At 35.7% G+C, this 23,730-nt stretch overlaps 1 protein-coding gene across 6 annotated transcripts in view; it reads right to left on the bottom strand.

Annotated features, from left to right (window-relative positions):
• LOC143237477 (uncharacterized) overlaps positions 1–23,730 on the bottom strand; it is a 74,700-nt gene that overhangs the window by 16,007 nt on the left and 34,963 nt on the right. For 5 of the 6 annotated variants that reach the window (XM_076476778.1, XM_076476810.1, XM_076476788.1 and 2 more), the window contains 2 exons: positions 19,901–19,973; positions 16,609–16,820 (listed from right to left, as the gene is read on the bottom strand). In XM_076476778.1, the coding sequence (XP_076332893.1) occupies positions 16,609–16,820; positions 19,901–19,973 (285 nt within the window). Of the gene's footprint in view, positions 1–9,265; positions 10,401–16,608; positions 16,821–19,900; positions 19,974–23,730 lie in introns of all 6 variants that reach the window. The other variant, XR_013020100.1, reaches the window with a different exon arrangement.

Genomic DNA, 23,730 nt, shown 5'->3' with positions numbered 1-23,730 from the left:
CAATAGCATCACCATCACAACTTGTTCTGGAAGGATCTCACGAGTCAGGACACAAAATCAAACACTACGTTACTTCTCGTCTCATCTATGCAAAAATTTAACAAATAACTAAGGACCACTGGACTGATTGTCATCAAACCTAGCATGTACAACTATCCCTCCTACGAAGTTTTTTTACAGAGGGGTCGGTATTTGAATCTAGAATCCCCCACCCATACCATTGAATGTGTACGTCAGCTGGTATGAAATAAAAACAATAAGTCACTGTCCATTTGGTAAAGGACACGAAAAGAACATGTCCAACTTAGAAGTATACTTAAACGATTCATACAGGATAGAAATAAAACATTAACGCTATTAATTGCAATGGGAAAGTATTATTCCATTTTAAATATTACGTAACACAGACTAGGTTCATAACGACTTACAGTCATGTGAAAAAGTTAGAACACCCTATGAAAGTCTGTGTATATTTGTAACATGTTTGGATATATAGATATTTAATTTCAATTGCAACAATACTAAGAGATTATAACCGAAGAAAAGACTTTTCAAGATCTTCTGTAAATGTATTTTTACACAAATTCACATTCTAACTGAGGCAAAGTTAGGACACCCTACATCCTAATAGCTAGTGTTACCCCATTTGACTGAAATAACTGCAGTGAGACGCTTCTTGTAGCTATCTACCAGTCTCTGACATCGGTCTGAAGAAAGTTTGCCCCACTCCTCAATGCAAAAGTCTTTCAGCTGTGAGATGTTTCAGGGTTTTTTTGCAATGTACAGCCCGTTTTAAGTCATCCCACAGCATCTCAATGGGATTAAGATCTGGGCTTTGACTCGGCCATTCCAGGACTCTCCATTTCTAAGTTTTCAGCCAGTCCTTGTTGGATTTACTGGTATGTTTTGGGTCATTGTCGTGTTGCAGGGTCCGGTTCCGCTTCAGCTTTAATTTTCTTACAGATGGTCTCACATGATCCTCAAGCACCCTCTGATACACAGTAGAATTCATGGTGGATTCTATGATTGTGAACTGTCCAGGTCATTCTGCAGCAAAGCAGCCCAAACCATGACAATTCCACCTCCATGCTTCACAGCTGGTATGAGGTTCTTTTCCTGCAATGCTGTATTTGGTTTACGCCAAACATGTCCTCTATTCTGGTGTCTAAATAATTCAATTTTGGACTCATCTGTCCAAAGAACATTATTCTAAAAATCTTGGTCTTTGTCTACATTCTCTCTGGCAAACTTCAATCTGGCCTTGATGTTTCTCTAAGAGAGCAAGGTTTCCTCCTTGCATACCTCCCATGCAAGTTAAACTTGTGCAGTCTCTTTCTGATTGTAGAGGCATGCACTTTCACACCAACAGTAACCAGAGCCTGCTGTAGGTCCCGTGATGACATGTTGGGGTGTTTGGAGACCTCTTTTAGCATCTTGCGGTCTACTCTCAGGGTGAACTTGCTTGGACGACCAGACCTGGGCATGTTGGCAGTTGTTTTGAAAGCCCTCCACTTGTTGACTATTTTCCGGACAGTAGAATGGCTGATTTCAAAATCTTTTGGGATATTTTTAAATCCCTTACCAGACTCATAAGTTGTTACAATTTTCTTTCTGAAGGCTTCAGACAGCTCTTTTGTTCTCACCATGGTGCTCACTCTCACTTTAACAGTCAGGAGCACACCAAACTAAATGTCTGAGGTTTAAATAGGGCAAGCCTCATTCAAAATGCTGAGTAACGATCTTCTAATCATGTGCACCTGGTGTGATACACCTGTGTGTGAGTTGAGCCATTTTAAGTGGGAATAAATGTGGGGGTGTCCTAACTTTTCCCTCAGTTAGAATATGCATTTTGTAGAATTACATTTACAGAAGATCTTGAAAAGTGTTTTCTTCAGGTTTAATTGTTTAATTATGTTCTTATAATATCTCAGTATTGTTAAAATTGAGATTAAATATCTATATATCCAAAAATGTTACAAAAATACACAGGCTTTCATAGGGTGTCCTAACTTTTTCACATGACTGTAGATGTGGAGTCTTTCACATGTCCATACTTTCAACTACGGTAATCTGGTGACAAAACTAACTAAATAGAAACTAGTTTGTAAATTTGAAATTAGAACGATCTAAATTATTCCTTCAGTCCCTTTACTACTAACAACATTTTCGGCAATAAATCCAATAAAATCTCACAAAGATCAGCAAGCTTATATAGAAAACAATTTAAAATCATTTCACTAAGTGTAAATATTAATAGATGTAATGTTTGAAGGAATTCAAACATTATGATAAATTTCCTGAACGAAATTAATGTTAACGAAAATAGAATAAGTCATTACTTAATAAAGTATTTTAAAAAGTAAGTTGTATCTCAAAGTATTAACACTTTTATTGATAAAAAGATAACAACGTTTCGACCTTCCTAGGTCATCTTCAGGTTGAGAAAGTGTTTGAATGTGTCCGTTGACGGACATGTCATAGGGACGAGAGTATAAATGGCTACGGGATTGTAGGTGGTGTTGCAGGTGATATTAAGCTATTAATTAGTTTTGGTATAAAAGTGTTTCTTTATATTGGTGTAATTTTGGTTTTAGCTGCTGTATAATTAGGGCTTCTTTGATTTTACATTTTATATTTGTTTCCCTACTTAATATCTAGGTGTTTTCTATGGTTATGTTGTGTTTATTTGATTTGCAGTTTTCAAAAACGTATGAAGTTGTATTATTGTGTTCTTTGAATCTGGTCTCCATTTCTCTGTTTGATTCTCCAATATAGGAGTCGCGGCAGTTGTTACATTGTATTTTATAAATAATGTTGGTGTTATATGTATTACTGTAGTTTTTACATAGTATGAACTTTAGTTTTGTACCTGGTTTTTGAATCAGTTTGGTGTTTAATGGAATGTTGTGTTTTGTTATAAGTTTTTTTTCCAAATGTTGGTTATGTTTTTGCCGATGTCAGGAACATGTGGTATACAGCAGTGTAAGGTTTTGTAGTTTGTTATATCTTGTGATTTATTGTTGTTTGTTTGTTGTTTGTCTAGGTGTGTGTGTAATTTTTTCCACAGATTTTTCAGGAAATTTGTTGATGTTTATGAAGTGTTGTTTTATTTTGTTGATTTCATCATTAATTTTATCAGGTGAACATAGTTTTGTGGTTGTGTTTATTTGGTTTCTTAATATGTTCAGTTTTTTTTTTTTGTTTCATGTGCTGAGTCCCAGGGAATCTATAGTCCAGTATGGGTGATTTTTCTGTGGATTTCTGTTTCGAACTGTTTATCAGTTCTAGTGAATTTAATGTTGGGGTATATCGAGTGGTTAAAATAACAAAGTGCGCGTTCTGTAGATGTGTATCATCAACATATCTGTACCAGTATAGTTGTGTGTGTAAGGCTGAATTGATCGTTTGTGATTCAGTCTGTGTCATAAACATGCTGGCTAGAACTGGTGACAAGGGATACCCCATACCATTTATTTGTAGGTAGTTTTTTTCAAGTGGGTTTCTCGTCATCACGAAAAAATCAGTTGTTTGTACTGAGATGCATACGTCTTATTGACACACAAAACATTAATATATTTTCTATGGAATTATATGTTTGTAATAGTCCATATCCAACAAAAACAACTGACCAAAGACATAAAATAATTATTACATATTAACAAACTAATGACCAGCTTACTGTGTTTCACTGTTAACAAATAATTATATCTTCTGTCACTGAAAAGAACACTAGACACGGACACAGAAACTGCTGAAATGTTTGGAAACTTAACTTTCATTGAAGAAAATAGTGTGGTTATATTTTATCAAAGACCAAACCTATCATAAGTGTAATAAACTGAACAATTACAACTGTAATTCATTGTTTTGTCTGTTTAACAAAGACCAAACCTATCATAAGTGTAATAAACTGAACAATTACAACTGTAATTCATTGTTTTGTCTGTTTAACAAAGCCCAAACCTATCATAAGTGTAATAAACTGAACAATTACAACTGTAATTCATTGTTTTGTCTGTTTAACAAAGACCAAACTATTATAAGTGTAATAAACTGAACAATTACAACTGTAATTCATTGTTTTGTCTGTTTAACAAAGACCAAACCTATCATAAGTGTAATAAACTGAACAATTACAACTGTAATTCATTGTTTTGTCTGTTCAACAAAGACCAAACCTATCATAAGTGTAATAAACTGAACAATTACAACTGTAATTCATTGTTTTCTATGTTCAACAAAGACCAAACCTATCATAAGTGTAATAAACTGAACAATTACAACTGTAATTCATTGTTTTGTATGTTCAACAAAGACCAAACCTATCATAAGTGTAATAAACTGAACAATTACAACTGTAATTCATTGTTTTTTTCTGTTTAACAAAGACCAAACCTATCATAAGTGTAATAAACTGAACAATTACAACTGTAATTCATTGTTTTGTATGTTTAACAAAGACCAAACCTATCATAAGTGTAATAAACTGAACAATTACAACTGTAATTCATTGTTTTGTCTGTTTAATAAAGACCAAACCTATCATAAGTGTAATAAACTGAACAATTACAACTGTAATTCATTGTTTTGTCTGTTCAACAAAGACCAAACCTATCATAAGTGTAATAAACTGAACAATTACAACTGTAATTCATTGTTTTCTATGTTCAACAAAGACCAAACCTATCATAAGTGTAATAAACTGAACAATTACAACTGTAATTCATTGTTTTGTATGTTTAACAAAGACCAAACCTATCATAAGTGTAATAAACTGAACAATTACAACTGTAATTCATTGTTTTGTCTGTTTAACAAAGACCAAACCTATCATAAGTGTAATAAACTGAACAATTACAACTGTAATTCATTGTTTTGTCTGTTCAACAAAGACCAAACCTATCATAAGTGTAATAAACTGAACAACTACAACTGTAATTCATTGTTTTGTCTGTTTAACAAAGCCCAAACCTATCATAAGTGTAATAAACTGAACAATTACAACTGTAATTCATTGTTTTGTATGTTTAACAAAGCCCAAACCTATCATAAGTGTAATAAACTGAACAATTACAACTGTAATTCATTGTTTTGTCTGTTTAACAAAGCCCAAACCTATCATAAGTGTAATAAACTGAACAATTACAACTGTAATTCATTGTTTTGTCTGTTTAACAAAGCCCAAACCTATCATAAGTGTAATAAACTGAACAATTACAACTGTAATTCATTGTTTTGTCTGTTTAACAAAGCCCAAACCTATCATAAGTGTAATAAACTGAACAATTACAACTGTAATTCATTGTTTTGTCTGTTTAACAAAGCCCAAACCTATCATAAGTGTAATAAACTGAACAATTACAACTGTAATTCATTGTTTTCTCTGTTTAACAAAGCCCAAACCTATCATAAGTGTAATAAGCTGAACAATTACAACTGTAATTCATTGTTTTGTCTGTTTAACAAAGACCAAACCTATCATAAGTGTTATAAACTGAACAATTACAACTGTAATTCATTGTTTTGTCTGTTTAACAAAGACCAAACCTATCATAAGTGTAATAAACTGAACAACTACAACTGTAATTCATTGTTTTGTCTGTTTAACAAAGCCCAAACCTATCATAAGTGTAATAAACTGAACAATTACAACTGTAATTCATTGTTTTGTCTGTTTAACAAAGCCCAAACCTTTCATAAGTGTAATAAACTGAACAATTACAACTGTAATTCATTGTTTTGTCTGTTTAAGAAGTAGAAAATCTCTCTAAACAATTTTTTTCATTTCTGTTGATAGAGGTTTCAATTACATTTTGGTATCTTCTTGATACATTAGTACAAAAAATATTGTATCTAATAATGTAGGCATAATATTACATTCAACAAAGATAATGTTCGCACTTTTACAAAAATAGACCAATATAATCGTGTTGAAAACAACACAGAACCGAATTTATAACCCACATTTGTCATGTCATATTGCATTTGTCCCATTTCTTCCGAAGACAGAAATCATCGTACTCTACGTTTAGCTAAACCTCAAGACTGGCTGCCACAATTATAACACCCACATCTCAAAACAAAGTGTGTGTCCCTGTAATAATGCGGCTCAAAACTCGGATTTCTCCAATACGCAACAAATTAATTATAAAATAAAAATGATAGAATGGAATGTTGAATAAGCCTAAAACACAAATACGCTCTCTATGTAACATTGTATGAAGAGTACCCAACAGATGCTAAGGACAGGCTGAGACTTTCATTACAACTAACGTAACTGCTTTTTATAGAATATTTTAGGTCCTGGTCTGAATGCGTATAACACTTCGTAACCATACACTGCTACTTAACTTTAAGGACCAAAACGAAGCTCAGTCTTCTTGTTACTTAATTTCTAAACTATTTAAGGGCCAATACGAAGCTCAACCTTCTTGCTACTTAATTTCTAAACTATTTAAGGGCCAATACGAAGCTCAGTCTTCTTGCTACTTAAGTCCTAAACTATTTAAGGACCAAGACGAAGCTCAGCCTTCTTGCTACTTAACTTCTAAACTATTTAAGGACCAAGACGAAGCTCAGCCTTCTTGCTACTTAAGTTCTGAACTATTTAAGGACCAAGATGTAGCTCAGCCTTCTTTTTTTTAAACATAACTTCACTATAAAAAGTCACGATTTTAGCCACTGGTTATCCTTATGTCCAAGGTTGAAGCCTCTCAGTTAAGTCTGACTTCTCCTTTACCATTTTTTATTTAAATAGTCCTCAGATAATTTATCAGTAAGATGTGGACAGTTGATAAAAAAGTCCTTCATTTGTTGATTTTTTTCGTCAACCAACTGTCCTAACTATTGGCTTAGACAATTCAAGTGGTTGGAGCACTTGGTAGTCCAGTCAAAAGTGTACAAGTACCCCCGCGTCAAGATAGTAGTAATAAAGGTCGTACATTTACACAGCAGTTCTTGTTATAGACTCTAACAACAAGAATAAAGATTATTCGTGTACAGAAAGGTCCTTGGTCTTCTGCGGTTACAGTTTAGTCACTGAAATCTACCTGCTTTAACCGACTGGGTTACATAGTCTTTTCCTATTGCGGTTTACGCTTGTCTCGAATTTAACGTGTACGTAAGCCCTCTGTTCGTACCAGGAGATCAAACGACTGGCTCCTGTAGATAAACCACGTTCTCTTGTCGACCATATTTGATTTCAGCTTCACTGGAGGTGAATCGAGTTCGCCACCAACGCAAGCAGACAGATTATACAACTGAAAATGTCACTGGGCGTCAGCAGGTGGCCAGATTGTCAGGACGCGAGACTAGGCTACCGAAAACTGTGTGCAACGCAAGTATTTTGTCGTTTTATTTCTAGATCCTGCTTGACAAATGTAATCTGGTTAGACCTGTATCAAGTTCCTCTCTCCTAAGTTCCGATAAATCATTTTTCATCGATCACGTTCTGAGAACGTGAATGATAATCAACCTGGCGAATTAAACATACTTTTTGGGGACCCCTCATTTTTACAGATACTTTCGAATATTTTGTGTATGAAACTCATACATATAAGGTCAAGAAACAAGAGATACAACCCACAACTGGTCAAGCTACAAAAGACTACACTTCAGTAAATTTTGCACACAACCACAGCTGGATTTAGTATGGTCCAAAAACCACATCTTAGATATTTTAGTTTTAATTCGTTGATACAAAAACCACAAAGAGAGAGTATTGCGATGTATCGTAGTCTAAAAGAAACAAAACAGCATACTGTATTTATACCTTATGTACATAATTTAACAATGCAACAGACAACAAAGAAACATATACATGACTGGCTTACACCATGCGTCAAACCAAAACTACGCGAATGGATTACACCAAGAGGTAAACCAAAACTACGTGAATGGATTACACCAAGAGCTAAACCAAAACTACGTGAATGGATTACACCAAGAGCTAAACCAAAACTACATGAATGGATTACATAAAAAGTTAAGCCAAAACTACGTGAATGGATTACACTCAAGTTTTATCCCATTTCATTTACAGTTTAAACATTCTATAAAGGTAATTAATATATAGCCTAGAAGTATGAACTAAATTGAGAGAGAATCAAATGAACAGATAATAAAATAATACAACGATATTGTACAGGTATTTAGAACGGACTTAAAGTTGTGTTATAATTTAAATATGAGGGTTCATTTATAACGTATAACCTTTCTTTAATTAAAAGTTCGGTATTTGATGATACAGATCAGATGATTTAAAATTTCGTAATCAAGACGAAGTGGTTGGTGCGTTCACTCTGTGGGCGAATTGTGGATTACATCACTTTTTACTTGCACTGTTTGATACTTTTATATTCGCGGGTGTAACTGGCGCATAGTTTCGCCACCGTAAGTGGCATTACAGCCACCAGGTCAATATTATGTATGGTCCTGGAACGCATGGGGGTAGATAATATATCTTTAGATATGGGCGAGGTTTCAGTTCGACTCAGGAAAGTTTATGTCAACATAAAATAGATTTTTTTTTGAAAAGGAAGGTTTTGAATATCCCTTTCTCTACACACGGGATATCAGTTTCACTCTTCCAGTTAAAATTTAAATGCTGTGCTTTTACTGCAGTTATCCATAAACTCTAATTGTCATATTCCTCCTGGCAATCTGAAATAAGGTGTACCCCTCACTAGAACATTAAAAAACCTGCATATCTTGATATAAAAACAACTGAAGTGGCTTAAAGTTTGGTTGTAATTCTGCTAGTTTAGGTTTGTTGGAATTTATTTCAATCCAATTATATTGTACCCCGTTATGTAACAACATTTTGTATTTTATTAGTTAAAAGCATTATTTATAGTGACTGAAAGCAGTTACAAATAAACGAAAGTTTAAAACAGTGATTACGGCGGTATGTGTGTACATCACACGCAATAGTAGCATCAGATACTCTATCCGAAACGAAATCGATATACCTTTAAATTTATTTTATTATTTTAAATTGCAGCTTGCAAATGAAGAGATTTACTCCAGTTTGTATGGTTTTACTTGATGAAGGTCAAAATGCCCGAGGTCGTAGAAGTCATGAACGAAGAAAATTAGAGAACTTTTGTCTATTCAATAATGTTTTAGAAAATTTGAATTTTAGAAATTCTTTTATCAAGTTTATTTATAGATCACATACTAATATAATGACGGCAAAATATTTCCGAAAACACACACACACTATATTACACACTGAACTGCATCAAATCTAAAATATATTACCTACCAAAATTTCTAAATCTCCCTTTTTTGCGGCTGTAAAAATCGACCGAATCCATTCAGGTGCACGAGACCATCGTCTTGAAGCGCCCCCTACCTTTGACCGCAAAATCCTTTGCGTCGAAGCTAATTCTCGGGACTTTTACCGGAGTGTCAGTAACAAGATTAGGCTTAAGATTATCAACACTTTTTTTAGCGACAACGTCTGGTCCAGACTTAAATGCACATGACTTACTAAGTGCATATGGATTGTGAAAAGACGGAACAGAATTGACGTCAGTTGGTAAACTCTTAAGGTCACTCGTCCTGAGTTCACTATCAGATAAGCACAAGCGAGCATAATTTCGATCCAATCGCTTCCCGTGATGACGTCTTACTTTCAGATTCTGTTTTTCGTCAAAAAACAAGCCTTTCTCTTTCACCACTGTGGAAGATACGGCCTTACGCAGTTGTTTCAAGGTTCTTTTCAGTGATCCCCCAGGCACGTGACTCCCATGATACTGCCCTGAAGTCCAGGGCCGAGATGACACGCTGCTAGCGTCTTCCGGGGGACTAGATGTTGTTGTAATTGGCTTGCGATGTTTTGATTTACCTTGAGACGAGGGTAAAGTGCGCGTCTCTCCCACGCGCAAGTCACGACTCAAGTTCGATTCTTGGTGTCTTGTCTGACGAGAGTCAAACAAGGACTTGTGTCTATCCATATGAACGGTAGCGGAATCATTATTGGTATCTGCTCGGTCTCTTTGGACGTCTTTGGAATTGTGGCGAATTTCCCATCGAGGAAGAATCGTTTCCTCCGAACCATCCACTTGTGAATACTTCCTCCGATCTCTTCCTCTGACGGTCGAACCGTGCTCTTGGTCCTTAGCTTCCTGTGCAAGTTCGCTAAGCGTGTCTATGATGGACACGGTCTTAAGTTTGGCTGATTTCCGCATCCGGTGATGTTTACCAACTTCCAGTGAGATGTCACAAAAACTCAGCAGATTCAGATCGTGGTCATCAAGAACAAACTCTTCTAGTCCTTGCTGTTCAAGCCATTTCACTCCACCAGGGGCTGATGTATCAAACGTTGCAGAAGAAACTGTTTCAATAGAAGCAGCACCCGATTGGACAGTTCTCGAAATCAGCCTTCGTCTTCTTTCCTATTTGTTGGAAGAAGAATGTTATTCTATATGCCATTAAAGAATAATCCATAAAATTATATTATTGAAATAAGAAATAAAATCTGAAATGCGCAAAACAGTTACAATTTGTAAAAGTATATCTAAAATTTAAGTACATAAAAGTACATTTAAAATATACCTAGATTATGCATTACATAATTACGTAATTTGTAAATTCTGAAATCGTTGACATTCTTAAAGCGTTCAAAAACGTCCAACAGAAAGAGGAAAACTACTCCTGTTTCCTCTATGTCTCTCAGTGTGTCTTTTCCTCATGTGATATACACACAGAAAGAGAAAAACTACTCCTGTTTCCTCGCGCCTCTCTATTTCTCTTAGTGTGTCTTTTGTGCATGTGATATACACACAGAAAGAGAAAAACTACTCCTGTTTCCTCTATGTCTCTCAGTGTGTCTTTTCTTCATGTGATATATAGACATAAAGAGAAAAACTACTCCTGTTTCCTCTATGTCTCTTAGTGTGTCTTTTGTGCATGTGATATACACAGAGAAAGAGAAAAACTACTCCTGTTTCCTCTATGTCTCTCAGTGTGTCTTTTCTTCATGTGATATATAGACATAAAGAGAAAAACTACTCCTGTTTCCTCTATGTCTCTCAGTGTGTCTTTTCTTCATGTGATATATAGACATAAAGAGAAAAACTACTCCTGTTTCCTCTATGTCTCTCAGTGTGTCTTTTCTTCATGTGATATACACACAGAAAGAGAAAAACTACTCCTGTTTCCTCTATGTCTCTCAGTGTGTCTTTTCTTCATGTGATATACAGACATAAAGAGAAAAACTACTCCTGTTTCCTCTATGTCTCTCAGTGTGTCTTTTCTTCATGTGATATATAGACATAAAGAGAAAAACTACTCCTGTTTCCTCTATGTCTCTCAGTGTGTCTTTTCTTCATGTGATATACAGACATAAAGAGAAAAACTACTCCTGTTTCCTCTATGTCTCTCAGTGTGTCTTTTCTTCACGTGATATATAGACATAAAGAGAAAAACTACTCCTGTTTCCTCTATGTCTCTCAGTGTGTCTTTTCTTCATGTGATATACAGACATAAAGAGGAAAACTACTCCTGTTTCCTCTATGACTCTCAGTGTGTCTTTTCTTCATGTGATATACACACAGAAAGAGAAAAACTACTCCTGTTTCCTCTATGTCTCTCAGTGTGTCTTTTCTTCATGTGATATATAGACATAAAGAGAAAAACTACTCCTGTTTCCTCTATGTCTCTCAGTGTGTCTTTTCTTCATGTGATATACACACAGAAAGAGAAAAACTACTCCTGTTTCCTCACGCCTCTCTATTTCTCTTAGTGTGTCTTTTCTTCATGTGATATACACACAGAAAGAGAAAAACTACTCCTGTTTCCTCTATGTCTCTCAGTGTGTCTTTTCTTCATGTGATATATAGACATAAAGAGAAAACTACTCCTGTTTCCTCTATGTCTCTCAGTGTGTCTTTTCTTCATGTGATATACACACAGAAAGAGAAAAACTACTCCTGTTTCCTCTATGTCTCTCAGTGTGTCTTTTCTTCATGTGATATACACACAGAAAGAGAAAAACTACACCTGTTTCCTCTATGTCTCTCAGTGTGTCTTTTCTTCATGTGATATACACACAGAAAGAGAAAAACTACTCCTGTTTCCTCTATGTCTCTCAGTGTGTCTTTTCTTCATGTGATATACACACAGAAAGAAAAACTACTCCTGTTTCCTCTATGTCTCTCAGTGTGTCTTTTCTTCATGTGATATACACACAGAAAGAGAAAACTACTCCTGTTTCCTCTATGTCTCTCAGTGTGTCTTTTCTTCATGTGATATACAGACATAAAGAGAAAAACTACTCCTGTTTCCTCTATGTCTCTCAGTGTGTCTTTTCTTCATGTAATATACAGACATAAAGAGAAAAACTACTCGTGTTTCCTCTATGTCTCTCAGTGTGTCTTTTCTTCATGTAATATACAGACATAAAGAGAAAAACTACTCCTGTTTCCTCTATGTCTCTCAGTGTGTCTTTTCTTCACGTTATATAGACATAAAGAGAAAAACTACTCCTGTTTCCTCTATGTCTCTCAGTGTGTCTTTTCTTCATGTAATATACAGACATAAAGAGAAAAACTACTCCTGTTTCCTCTATGTCTCTCAGTGTGTCTTTTCTTCATGTGATATACAGACCTAAAGAGAAAAACTACTCCTGTTTCCTCTATGTCTCTCAGTGTGTCTTTTCTTCATGTGATATACAGACATAAAGAGAAAAACTACTCCTGTTTCCTCTATGTCTCTCAGTGTGTCTTTTCTTCATGTGATATACACACAGAAAGAGAAAAACTACTCCTGTTTCCTCTATGTCTCTCAGTGTGTCTTTTCTTCACGTGATATATAGACAAAGAGAAAAACTACTCCTGTTTCCTCTATGTCTCTCAGTGTGTCTTTTCTTCACGTGATATATAGACAAAGAGAAAAACTACTCCTGTTTCCTCTATGTCTCTCAGTGTGTCTTTTCTTCACGTGATATATAGACAAAGAGAAAAACTACTCCTGTTTCCTCTATGTCTCTCAGTGTGTCTTTTCTTCACGTGATATATAGACAAAGAGAAAAACTACTCCTGTTTCCTCTATGTCTCTCAGTGTGTCTTTTCTTCATGTGATATACAGACCTAAAGAGAAAAACTACTCCTGTTTCCTCTATGTCTCTCAGTGTGTCTTTTCTTCATGTGATATACAAACATAAAGAGAAAAACTACTCCTGTTTCCTCTATGTCTCTCAGTGTGTCTTTTCTTCACGTGATATATAGACATAAAGAGAAAAACTACACCTGTTTCCTCTATGTCTCTCAGTGTGTCTTTTCTTCATGTGATATACAGACATAAAGAGAAAAACTACTCCTGTTTCCTCTATGTCTCTCAGTGTGTCTTTTCTTCATGTGATATACAGACATAAAGAGAAAAACTACACCTGTTTCCTCTATGTCTCTCAGTGTGTCTTTTCTTCACGTTATATAGACATAAAGAGAAAAACTACACCTGTTTCCTCTATGTCTCTCAGTGTGTCTTTTCTTCATGTGATATACAGACATAAAGAGAAAACTACTCCTGTTTCCTCTATGTCTCTCAGTGTGTCTTTTCTTCACGTGATATATAGACAAAGAGAAAAACTACTCCTGTTTCCTCTATGTCTCTCAGTGTGTCTTTTCTTCACGTGATATATAGACAAAGAGAAAACTACTCCTGTTTCCTCTATGTCTCTCAGTGTGTCTTTTCTTCACGTGATATATAGACAAAGAGAAAAACTACTGTTTCCTCTATGTCTCTCAGTGTGTCTTTTCTTCATGTGATATACAGACATAAAGAGAAAACTACTCCTGTTTCCTCTATGTCTCTCAGTGTGTCTTTTCTTCACGTGATATATAGACAAAGAGAAAAACTACTCCTGTTTCCTCTATGTCTCTCAGTGTGTCTTTTCTTCACGTGATATATAGACAAAGAGAAAAACTACTCCTGTTTCCTCTATGTCTCTCAGTGTGTCTTTTCTTCACGTGATATATAGACAAAGAGAAAAACTACTCCTGTTTCCTCTATGTCTCTCAGTGTGTCTTTTCTTCACGTGATATATAGACAAAGAGAAAAACTACTGTTTCCTCTATGTCTCTCAGTGTGTCTTTTCTTCACGTGATATATAGACAAAGAGAAAAACTACTCCTGTTTCCTCTATGTCTCTCGGTGTGTCTTTTCTTCATGTGATATATAGACATAAAGAGAAAAACTACTCCTGTTTCGTCTATGTCTCTCAGTGTGTCTTTTCTTCATGTGATATACAAGTTAAAATGGTTTCATGGTTTAAAACAACACCCAAATACCAACGGTTCCTTTTTCACTTTTATAATTCGTCACCATTGTTGTAACAACAACAAAAAACCCCACTGGAACTAGTGATCCACATTTCGATACAAAAGAACCTCACATGCGAGCTCCCGTGTTGGACGAAATTACCAGGCTATGCGACTAACATTGGTTAAGTTTATTTTGTTATGTAATCAGTGGTTACTCCACTGCTCAAGGGGCCTTGAATTGCCGGACTGAGTGGGAGACGCCGAGATCCTAAGACGACAGCAGTTTGATTTACGGAGTTGAGATAAGAAATACAAACTAACTGATGTGTTCTGTTGTTATTGTTTTGATTTTCGTGCAGAATTCGCTTGAGAAGAAACATATCTTACACTACAGAGGAAGCAGAAAACGCAGAGCCAGAACAGCTAAAGATATTATTATAAATAAGGGTCTCGCCCCTCAAAGCTCTTGGTGAACACGACCCCCCGACGTTCAGTTGTTATTGCTTGTCAGTGTATCATGAATTCGTGTTAATTATTTCATTGTATAAAATTATTCCTTACTTTATTATTCACACAAAAAGTTACTGATACAGACTTCATAACTGACCTGATTCTGACTTATTTTATTATTCATACAATAAGTTACTGATTGATACAGGCTTCATAACTGACCTGATTCTGACTTATTTTATTATTCACACAATAAGTTACTGATAAAGACTTCATAACTGACCTGATTCTGACTTATTTTATTATTCACACAATAAGTTACTGATTGATACAGACTTCATAACTGACCTGATTCTGACGTATTTTATTATTCACACAATAAGTTACTGATTGATACAAACTTCATAACTGACCTGATTCTGACTTATTTTATTATTCACACAATAAGTTACTGATTGATACAGACTTCATAACTGACCTGATTCTGACGTATTTTATTATTCACACAATAAGTTACTGATTGATACAGACTTCATAACTGACCTGATTCTGACTTATTTTATTATTCACACAATAAGTTACTGATTGATACAGACTTCATAACTGACCTGATTCTGACGTATTTTATTATTCACACAATAAGTTACTGATTGATACAGACTTCATAACTGACCTGATTCTGACTTATTTTATTATTCACACAATAAGTTACTGATTGATACAGACTTCATAACTGACCTGATTCTGACTTATTTTATTATTCACACAATAAGTTACTGATTGATACAGACTTCATAACTGACCTGATTCTGACTTATTTTATTATTCACACAATAAGTTACTGATTGATACAGACTTCATAACTGACCTGATTCTGACTTATTTTATTATTCACACAATAAGTTACTGATTGATACAGACTTCATAACTGACCTGATTCTGACTTATTTTATTATTCACACAATAAGTTACTGATTGATACAGACTTCATAACTGACCTGATTCTGACTTATTTTATTATTCACACAATAAGTTACTGATTGATACAGACTTCATAACTGACCTGATTCTGACTTATTTTATTATTCACACAATAAGTTACTGATTTATACAGACTTCATAACTGACCTGATTCTGACTTATTTTATTATTCACACAATAAGTTACTGATTGATACAGACTTCATAACTGACCTGATTCTGACTTATTTTATTATTCACACAATAAGTTACTGATTGATACAGACTTCATAACTGACCTGATTCTGACGTATTTTATTATTCACACATTAAGTTACTGATTGATACAGACTTCATAACTGACCTGATTCTGACTTATTTTATTATTCACACAATAAGTTACTGATTGATACAGACTTCATAACTGACCTGATTCTGACTTATTTTATTATTCACACAATAAGTTACTGATTGATACAGACTTCATAACTGACCTGATTCTGACTTATTTTATTATTCACACAATAAGTTACTGATTTATACAGACTTCATAACTGACCTGATTCTGACTTATTTTATTATTCACACAATAAGTTACTGATTGATACAGACTTCATAACTGACCTGATTCTGACGTATTTTATTATTCACACAATAAGTTACTGATACAGACTTCATAACTGACCTGATTCTGACTTATTTTATTATTCACACAATAAGTTACTGATACAGACATCATAACTGACCTGATTCTGACTTATTTTATTATTCACACAATAAGTTACTGATACAGACATCATAACTGACCTGATTCTGACTTATTTTATTATTCACACAATAAGTTACTGATACAGACTTCATAACTAACCTGATTCTGACTTATTTCATTATTCACACAATATGTTACTGATTGATACAGACTTATAACTGACCTGATTCTGACTGTTGCTAAGGTCTTGATTTGATAAACAGCTACAACCACTGTTCCAGCTGTTGTTCCCAAAACTTTGGCTGGTTTTTCCCAGGCTATCCGGTTGTCTTCCACATTGTTTAGAGACATATCCTGGTTGGACCCACGGTGGGCGTGTTCTTTTTTTGCTTTCTCTTATTGGCAGGGTTGAGGTGCTGCTAGTTAAAGCATCGTCTGTAGAAACAATGATTAGTAATTATTAACTCCATCTCTAGGAACCAGACAACTTGTCCAAACACCACCCCTAGAAACATCGAATATAAACACCACAAACATGATCCGTGGGACAACCGACCATACTCACCACAAACAACTTGTCCAAACATCATCCGTGCTAACACCAACTATACTCACCACAGACATCATCCGTGGTAACACCGACTGTACTCACCACAAACAACTTGTCCAAACATCATCCGTGGAAACACCGAATATAAACACCACAAACATCATCCGTGGGAACACCGACCATACTCACCACAAACAACTTGTCCAAACATCATCCGTGGAAACATTGACTACAGATAACAAGAATCACTCATGGAAACCTAAACAACCAAGTCAAACATCATCGTATACAAAAAAGCTGTAAAGAAAGTCAATTCAAAAATGTATTTTTAAACATGTGCTTTATTATTTGAAATTTCCGTTCAATGTGAGAAAAAATGAAATAAGAACAAATTTGTATTTCATTACTTTACTTTCTCAATATATTTTAGAACCTTCTGTGTGTACGATCCAAGTTTAAGAGCCCACGAGTTTGTTAACCACCCTATACAGAGCTGACGAGGCCCTACGTACAATCAAGGTGTCATGAGAGTGGTTGGCGAGACGTTGTAATATCGGGACATGTTTAAAACCATATGCTTATCACTTTGGGAACACACATTCGAACATTTCTGCATACTGTTTGTTCTTGTTTTAAATTTCGCGCAAAGCTATTCAAGAGCTATCTGCGCTAGTCGTCTCTAATTTAGCAGTGTAAGACTAAAGGGAAGGCGACTAGCTATCACCATCCACCAAGAACTCTTGGGATGCTCTTTTACCAACGAATAGTGGGATTGACTGTCACATTATGACGCCCCAACGGCTGAAAGGGGCAAGGATGTTTGGTGCAACGGGAATTCGAACCCGCGACCCTCGGATTACGAGACGAAAGCCTTCACCCACCTGGCCATGCCATGCCCGACTAGTAACATGGCTTTCCAGTTATCATGCTCTCGCTGCCTTAAAATGAATATAAAACTATATTTCTGGTTTTGTTTTACAAATTTCATTTTTAGAATGGTATCATCACTTTAAACCAAACTAACTACACATTTTCTTTCTATAACAAGAGGGAATTCTCAACAGCCGCGGCACTTGAAATTCCTTTGCGCAGAATTCGAGTAATTTTCTTTCCATTAGTTATATTCTTGTGCGCCAACAATACTAAATGTGGGACGCGCGTATACTCATCACGACCTCTTCCAGTCTACCCTAAAATTAAAGCTGAGATTTTCATAAATTAATCAACGAGGCCTTGGGCGTGGTCAAATACCTCAGTCAAAAGGGTTTAACCCCTTAGACCAAAACTGTAATTAGATATCAAATCGGTCAAGAAGTGATGGAGCTATGAACTAAACGTCTGTACGTTAAAAACTCATAGTCATTCTATGAGCCGTTATGCCGAGGCTAAAAAAATGTATAATCGTTGTTGGCTACCTCAATCCCAGAAAGCTCAACACTTCGAAATGTTAAATATTTGTTATGTTCTTGCTTAGCAGTCAACAAGAACTTAACAAGATTGGTAGAATTGAACAGGAAGTACCATTTCAATAATAAACACCACACCAGACGTCGCTTTCAGGATGATATTACGTGAAAAGACCGCTAAACCACATTATCTGACCTTCAAAACGAGCCGCTACACTAATCCAGCTGACCTTCAAAATGACCTCTGTAATACACCAGCTGACCTTCAACATCCTGTATTGGAAGGTTCACCTTGAGCAAACAAAACTGCTAAGTAGAAAATTATTTCTGGTTTCAGGTACGTGATTCTGGAAAATTATTTCCAAACACGAAAATTTTGGTTTGTGTTTCGTGAGCTACGCTGTAATTTCACGTGGTCGGTTGTAAGAGTTGTGCATCCTGTCTTGCAGAGTAACTACAGTAATGAAATTGATTGAGAAACGGATGCAATTAGTTGGTTACACTTCGTAAAATAGTTAATATGAAATGTTAACTATGTAAATACGTTAATTGTTAAGAAACGTTCTTTTAACTATGATCGAGAAACATGAAGTATCTACAGGGTGGCGTAAAACTGTGTTTTATTTATGGGAAGTCCTATAGCTCCGCCACATTTACGAACAAAATCACAGATAGCGCTAAGTGGCATATGATTAATACGCCCTCTATCCATTCCAGCAACAGACGAGGTAAGACACGATAAACAAACAGCATGAATTTATTTAGTATCTTCATTCACGTAATACTGAATATGTTAACCCTAAATAGATGTAGCAAGCCTTCCAGACAATGAGAACCAACTACAAATTCATGATCTGAACTAAAATAGCAATGACGTGTCATCAGTAAATAATTATTTCAATGCCACATTACAGTGCCACCTATGTGTTCTGCATGTTCTCATTCATTCTGCTGTTTGTGCGATTTATCCATCGTTTGTTCCAATTATTGACTTCTGTTAGACCAGCAACAGGTATAAAAGACATAGAAATCACCCCTCCTCTTAAGTCACAGGCTTCGATTCAAACCTTGAGAAAACCAAATTTGCTATATGGTCTCGTGAATAATTCAAAACACGCAACAAAACAAATATAAAAATTGGTGCGTTATAATATTACAGTCAATCTCACTATTCGTTGGTAAAAGAGTAGCCCAAGAGTTGGCGGTGGGTGGTGATGACTAGCTGCCTTCCCTCTAGTCTTACACTGCTAAATTAGGGAAGACTAGCGCAGATAGCCCTTGAGTAGCTTTGCGCGAATTTCAAAACAAACAAGGAATAGTAGGATATGACTGTTACGGTTATTGCGCACCCATGACCTCAAAACACGAAGCGAATTTCTGCGGCAACGGGTTGCGAACCGTGTCTCAATGGACTCATCAAATGGGCACGCTAACACCTAACCCAAAACATAACAGAAAAGAAAAACAAGTTAAATTTTATTAACAGGACAATACACCCATGTTAATAATATTTGATAACAATGTAATTACATTAATATCGAGACAACAGTTAAACTTACCGATATTTGTTGCAGACAGAATAGTGTCCAAACATTCCAGATCGTCCTCAGACAGAGTATGGAGTTCCTGAAACTAAAAATATATTTTATTATATATGAAACAGAAACGTATTCTCACGAACAGTTTTCTGAAACTAAACATATTACTTTTTTTCGCCGTTACGTTTAGAAACATGGAGATTTAACGAAATTCATTTTTAATTGTTCGTAAAAAGTATTATAATAATAGCTTCAGCCCAAAGTAACTTTATAATATATTCTTCTCATTTACCTTGTTCACGAATATATACTACAACATTACTTATAGAAGGATTGTCACGTCTCATATAGAAAGGTGCCCATTTTGGTGCTTTATATACCTAGGTTCTGTTTTACATTTTTAATCACACACGTTTCCTACTTAGATATTTGGAGGAAACAGAAAAAGTGAACGAAAGTGTCTGAAAATAATTCATAGAAAATATCCAACCAAAGTACATAAAAATAAAATACAAAAAATATAGCAGTTTTTGAAAACGCATAAAATAATGAAGTTCTTGAGAAACAAACAGAAAATAAGGCATAACTTGTTTTTATAGCCTACATCGATTTCAAGTTAGGAAACTAGGAAGGGTAAAAAACACGCACATATTTGATAATGTGTATAGTGCGTCTTCTTGTTCAATGAATTTTGCGCAAAGCTATTCGGGGCAATTTGCCCTTGCTGTTCCTAATTTAGGGATTATATACTAGACGGAGGACAGCTAATCAATACAATCCATCCCCAACTGTTCAGCTACTCTTTTACCAATGAATAGTGGGATTGACTGAAACATTAAAGCGCCCCCCACAGCTGAAAGGGCGAATATGTTCAGTGACGGGGATTCACATCCGTGGCCTGCATATAGTGGCTTGTATTTCAATACACAACGCTTTATACATCCTAAAACTTCGAAATGTTATTGTATAACGAAATCTCCCTTTCGTCACAAATTTTGTGTCTCACACAATCTACATTTTGTGTTGTTTTTACGTTCCATAATTTGACTTACAGATAACATCTATTACCTCAAATAAGTTTTCAAGTGAAACATCCAAAAATGTCACACGTTTATTAAGAAAGTATAAACTAATTTTTTTTTTTACGAATATCCCTACGTTCAACAAGTACAAGTGTCAAAGCCTCCTTTCAATAAGGCCTGGTAAGTAATACGTTTGACTTGCTCTTTGCGGGTCTTAAGTTCGAATCCCGTCACCGAACAGACTCTCCCCACGTGACAGGTAATCCCTATTCGATTAAAGTAGTCGACGAGTAGGCGGTGGGTGACTAGCTACATTCCCTCTAGCTTACATTCCTAAAATTGAGGCGACCAGTGCAGAAAACACAGAAGCTGCGAGATCCTTCAACAACGCCATGGTATGGTTAAATTGCAATAAAGGATGACAGGGCGATATATCAGGTCATCCCATAAGTATTGTTCGAAAATTTAATACAGAAAGTACATTTCTGTGTTTGTAGAAGATTTTAATGACTAAAATATGTCGTAGGACGTGTATAAAAATGTTCAGACAAATAAAATAAACTAACCCAACTACACTGTTTCAAATCATTAATCAAATAAACCCTTATGAAGATGGATGTTTATGGTGCAAGATTTCTCAATGAAAGAAAATGTCGAAGTTGGTTTCAGAAGTTCATATCAGGTTACTACAGCTTAAGTGATGCATGACGTTCAGGTCATCCTGTTGAGTTTAATAATAACTTGCTGCTGGCTGCACTTGATGAAGATTGTGTTGTAACAGTTGAAGAACCAGCACAGAAGATTAATTCAACCCATTAAATAGTTCACAGTCATGTGCAAGTTTGGAAAAGTGTCAAAACTTGGAAAATGGGTCCCCATGATTTGACAGAAGCCAACCTTAGAGCAAGAGTGAGCATTTGCACTTCTTTGTACTCGCGTGAACGTAACTCACTTTTATTGGACAGGTCAGCGACTGGAGATGAAACGTAGTTATTTTATAAAAATGTTAAGCACCAGACAGTAGCTCAGTGCAGGTAAACTGGCTAAAGCACAGCCCAAAATGGACCTCAACCTTAGGAAAGTCATGTTAAGCGTTTGGTGGAATATTGTTGGTATGATCCACTTTGAGTTGCTGTCATCCAATGTAACGATTATATCAGACTTCTATTGTCAACAGTTAGAGTGCTTGAATGTTGCACTGAAAGAAAAGTGGCCTGCTTTGATCAATTGTAAAGGTGTTGTGTTACACCAGGATAATACAAAGTCCCATACAACAAGGATCACATCTGTAAAGACTGAAGATCTAGACTGGGAAAAACTTCCACATTCTCCTTATTCTCCAGACCTTGTCCTATCTGATTATCATCTATTCCAAAGTTTGCAGAACTATCTTGATGGAAAAGAGTTTGGAACACATGAAGATGTTAAAACTACCCTCTCTACATTCTTTTCCTCCATACCCCAAGAATTTTATAGAAGTGACATTCAGAAGCTTGTGAATCATTGCAGCAAGTAATTAATAATAATGGAACATACATTATTGATTAAATAACATTAAAAGTGTTTGAAATCCTTTCTCTTTCTATGAACCTAAAATTGGACATTACTTAAGGGATGACTTGATACATTTCAATATTCTGGAATAGCTTTATATGTACATTATACTTTTAGATAATAGCCTCAGATTCTAACTTTCCGCTAATCAAATTACTGTAAAATATTAAAGTTGATCTTTCTCTGAAAACGTAGAAGTCACGAATTTTTGATCCAATTTCTTTCCACGTGACCTATCAAATCTCAGCCTGGTTACGCATTACTGGTAACTGTAGGTAACAAGGTCAAGAGTATTTGACCTACTGCGATGGAATCCTACCCCCCCTTCCTTCTCTGATAATTCTGGATACGCTACTGGATATGGTCTACAGCAGTGCCGTGAGTATGCCCTTGTAATTACCAGAGGAGGAGGACGTGTTTTTGGTCCGAATCGTAACTACAATTTTAATGGAATAAAAGTAAGAAGCCCATTTACTTTTATGAGGAGGTGGGGTCCATTTTTTGTAGTCACGCCACCGATCAGTATTATCACTTACCCTTCTTGAAAATTGTGTCCTTATTAACGGTAGAACGAAAATAAAGCAGTTAATAGCTGGGTCGGTACACTCTCTTTGAATTGTAATAACAACAACTGTGTTTACAACGTTTCGTTCCAAAAGACGTAAGAAAATACGATAAAAATATTGTTTTCCCTTCAATGTATTATGTCAAGGTGTAAGATGTTGTTTTTCTTTCGATTTGTTGTATAATTTTGTGGCCTCTCAGAAAGGTTTAGGCTTATTTCCATATATTTTTGTCGTATTTTTGTAAGGTATTTTATGTTTGCGTCAAATCGTTTCTAGTAAATAATCCCATGTTGTTGTTAACAGTGTTGCTGCAAAAACTGGATTGTATCTGTTTAATCCAAATTTATTTTTTGTGTCTACAAAACTTGAAAATATACCACCACAGTAGGGCTCTCTTCAGCCAGGTCCTCTGAAAATATACAACCACAGTAGGGCTCTCTTCAGCCAGGTCCTCTGAAAATATACCACCACAGTAGGGCTCTCTTCAGCCAGGTCCTCTGAACATATACCACCACAGTAGGGCTCTCTTCAGCCAGGTCCTCTGAACATATACCACCACAGTAGGGCTCTCTTCAGCCAGGTCCTCTGAACATATACCACCACAGTAGGGCTCTCTTCAGCCAGGTCCTCTGAAAATATACCACCACAGTAGGGCTCTCTTCAGCCAGGTCCTCTGAAAATATACCACCACAGTAGGGCTCTCTTCAGC

This window comes from Tachypleus tridentatus, chromosome 2 (genome assembly GCF_004210375.1).
Source record: "Tachypleus tridentatus isolate NWPU-2018 chromosome 2, ASM421037v1, whole genome shotgun sequence".
Lineage (NCBI taxonomy): Eukaryota > Metazoa > Arthropoda > Merostomata > Xiphosura > Limulidae > Tachypleus > Tachypleus tridentatus.
Note: the sequence above shows the minus strand (reverse complement) of the source record. Positions and strands in the feature narration are given on the sequence as shown.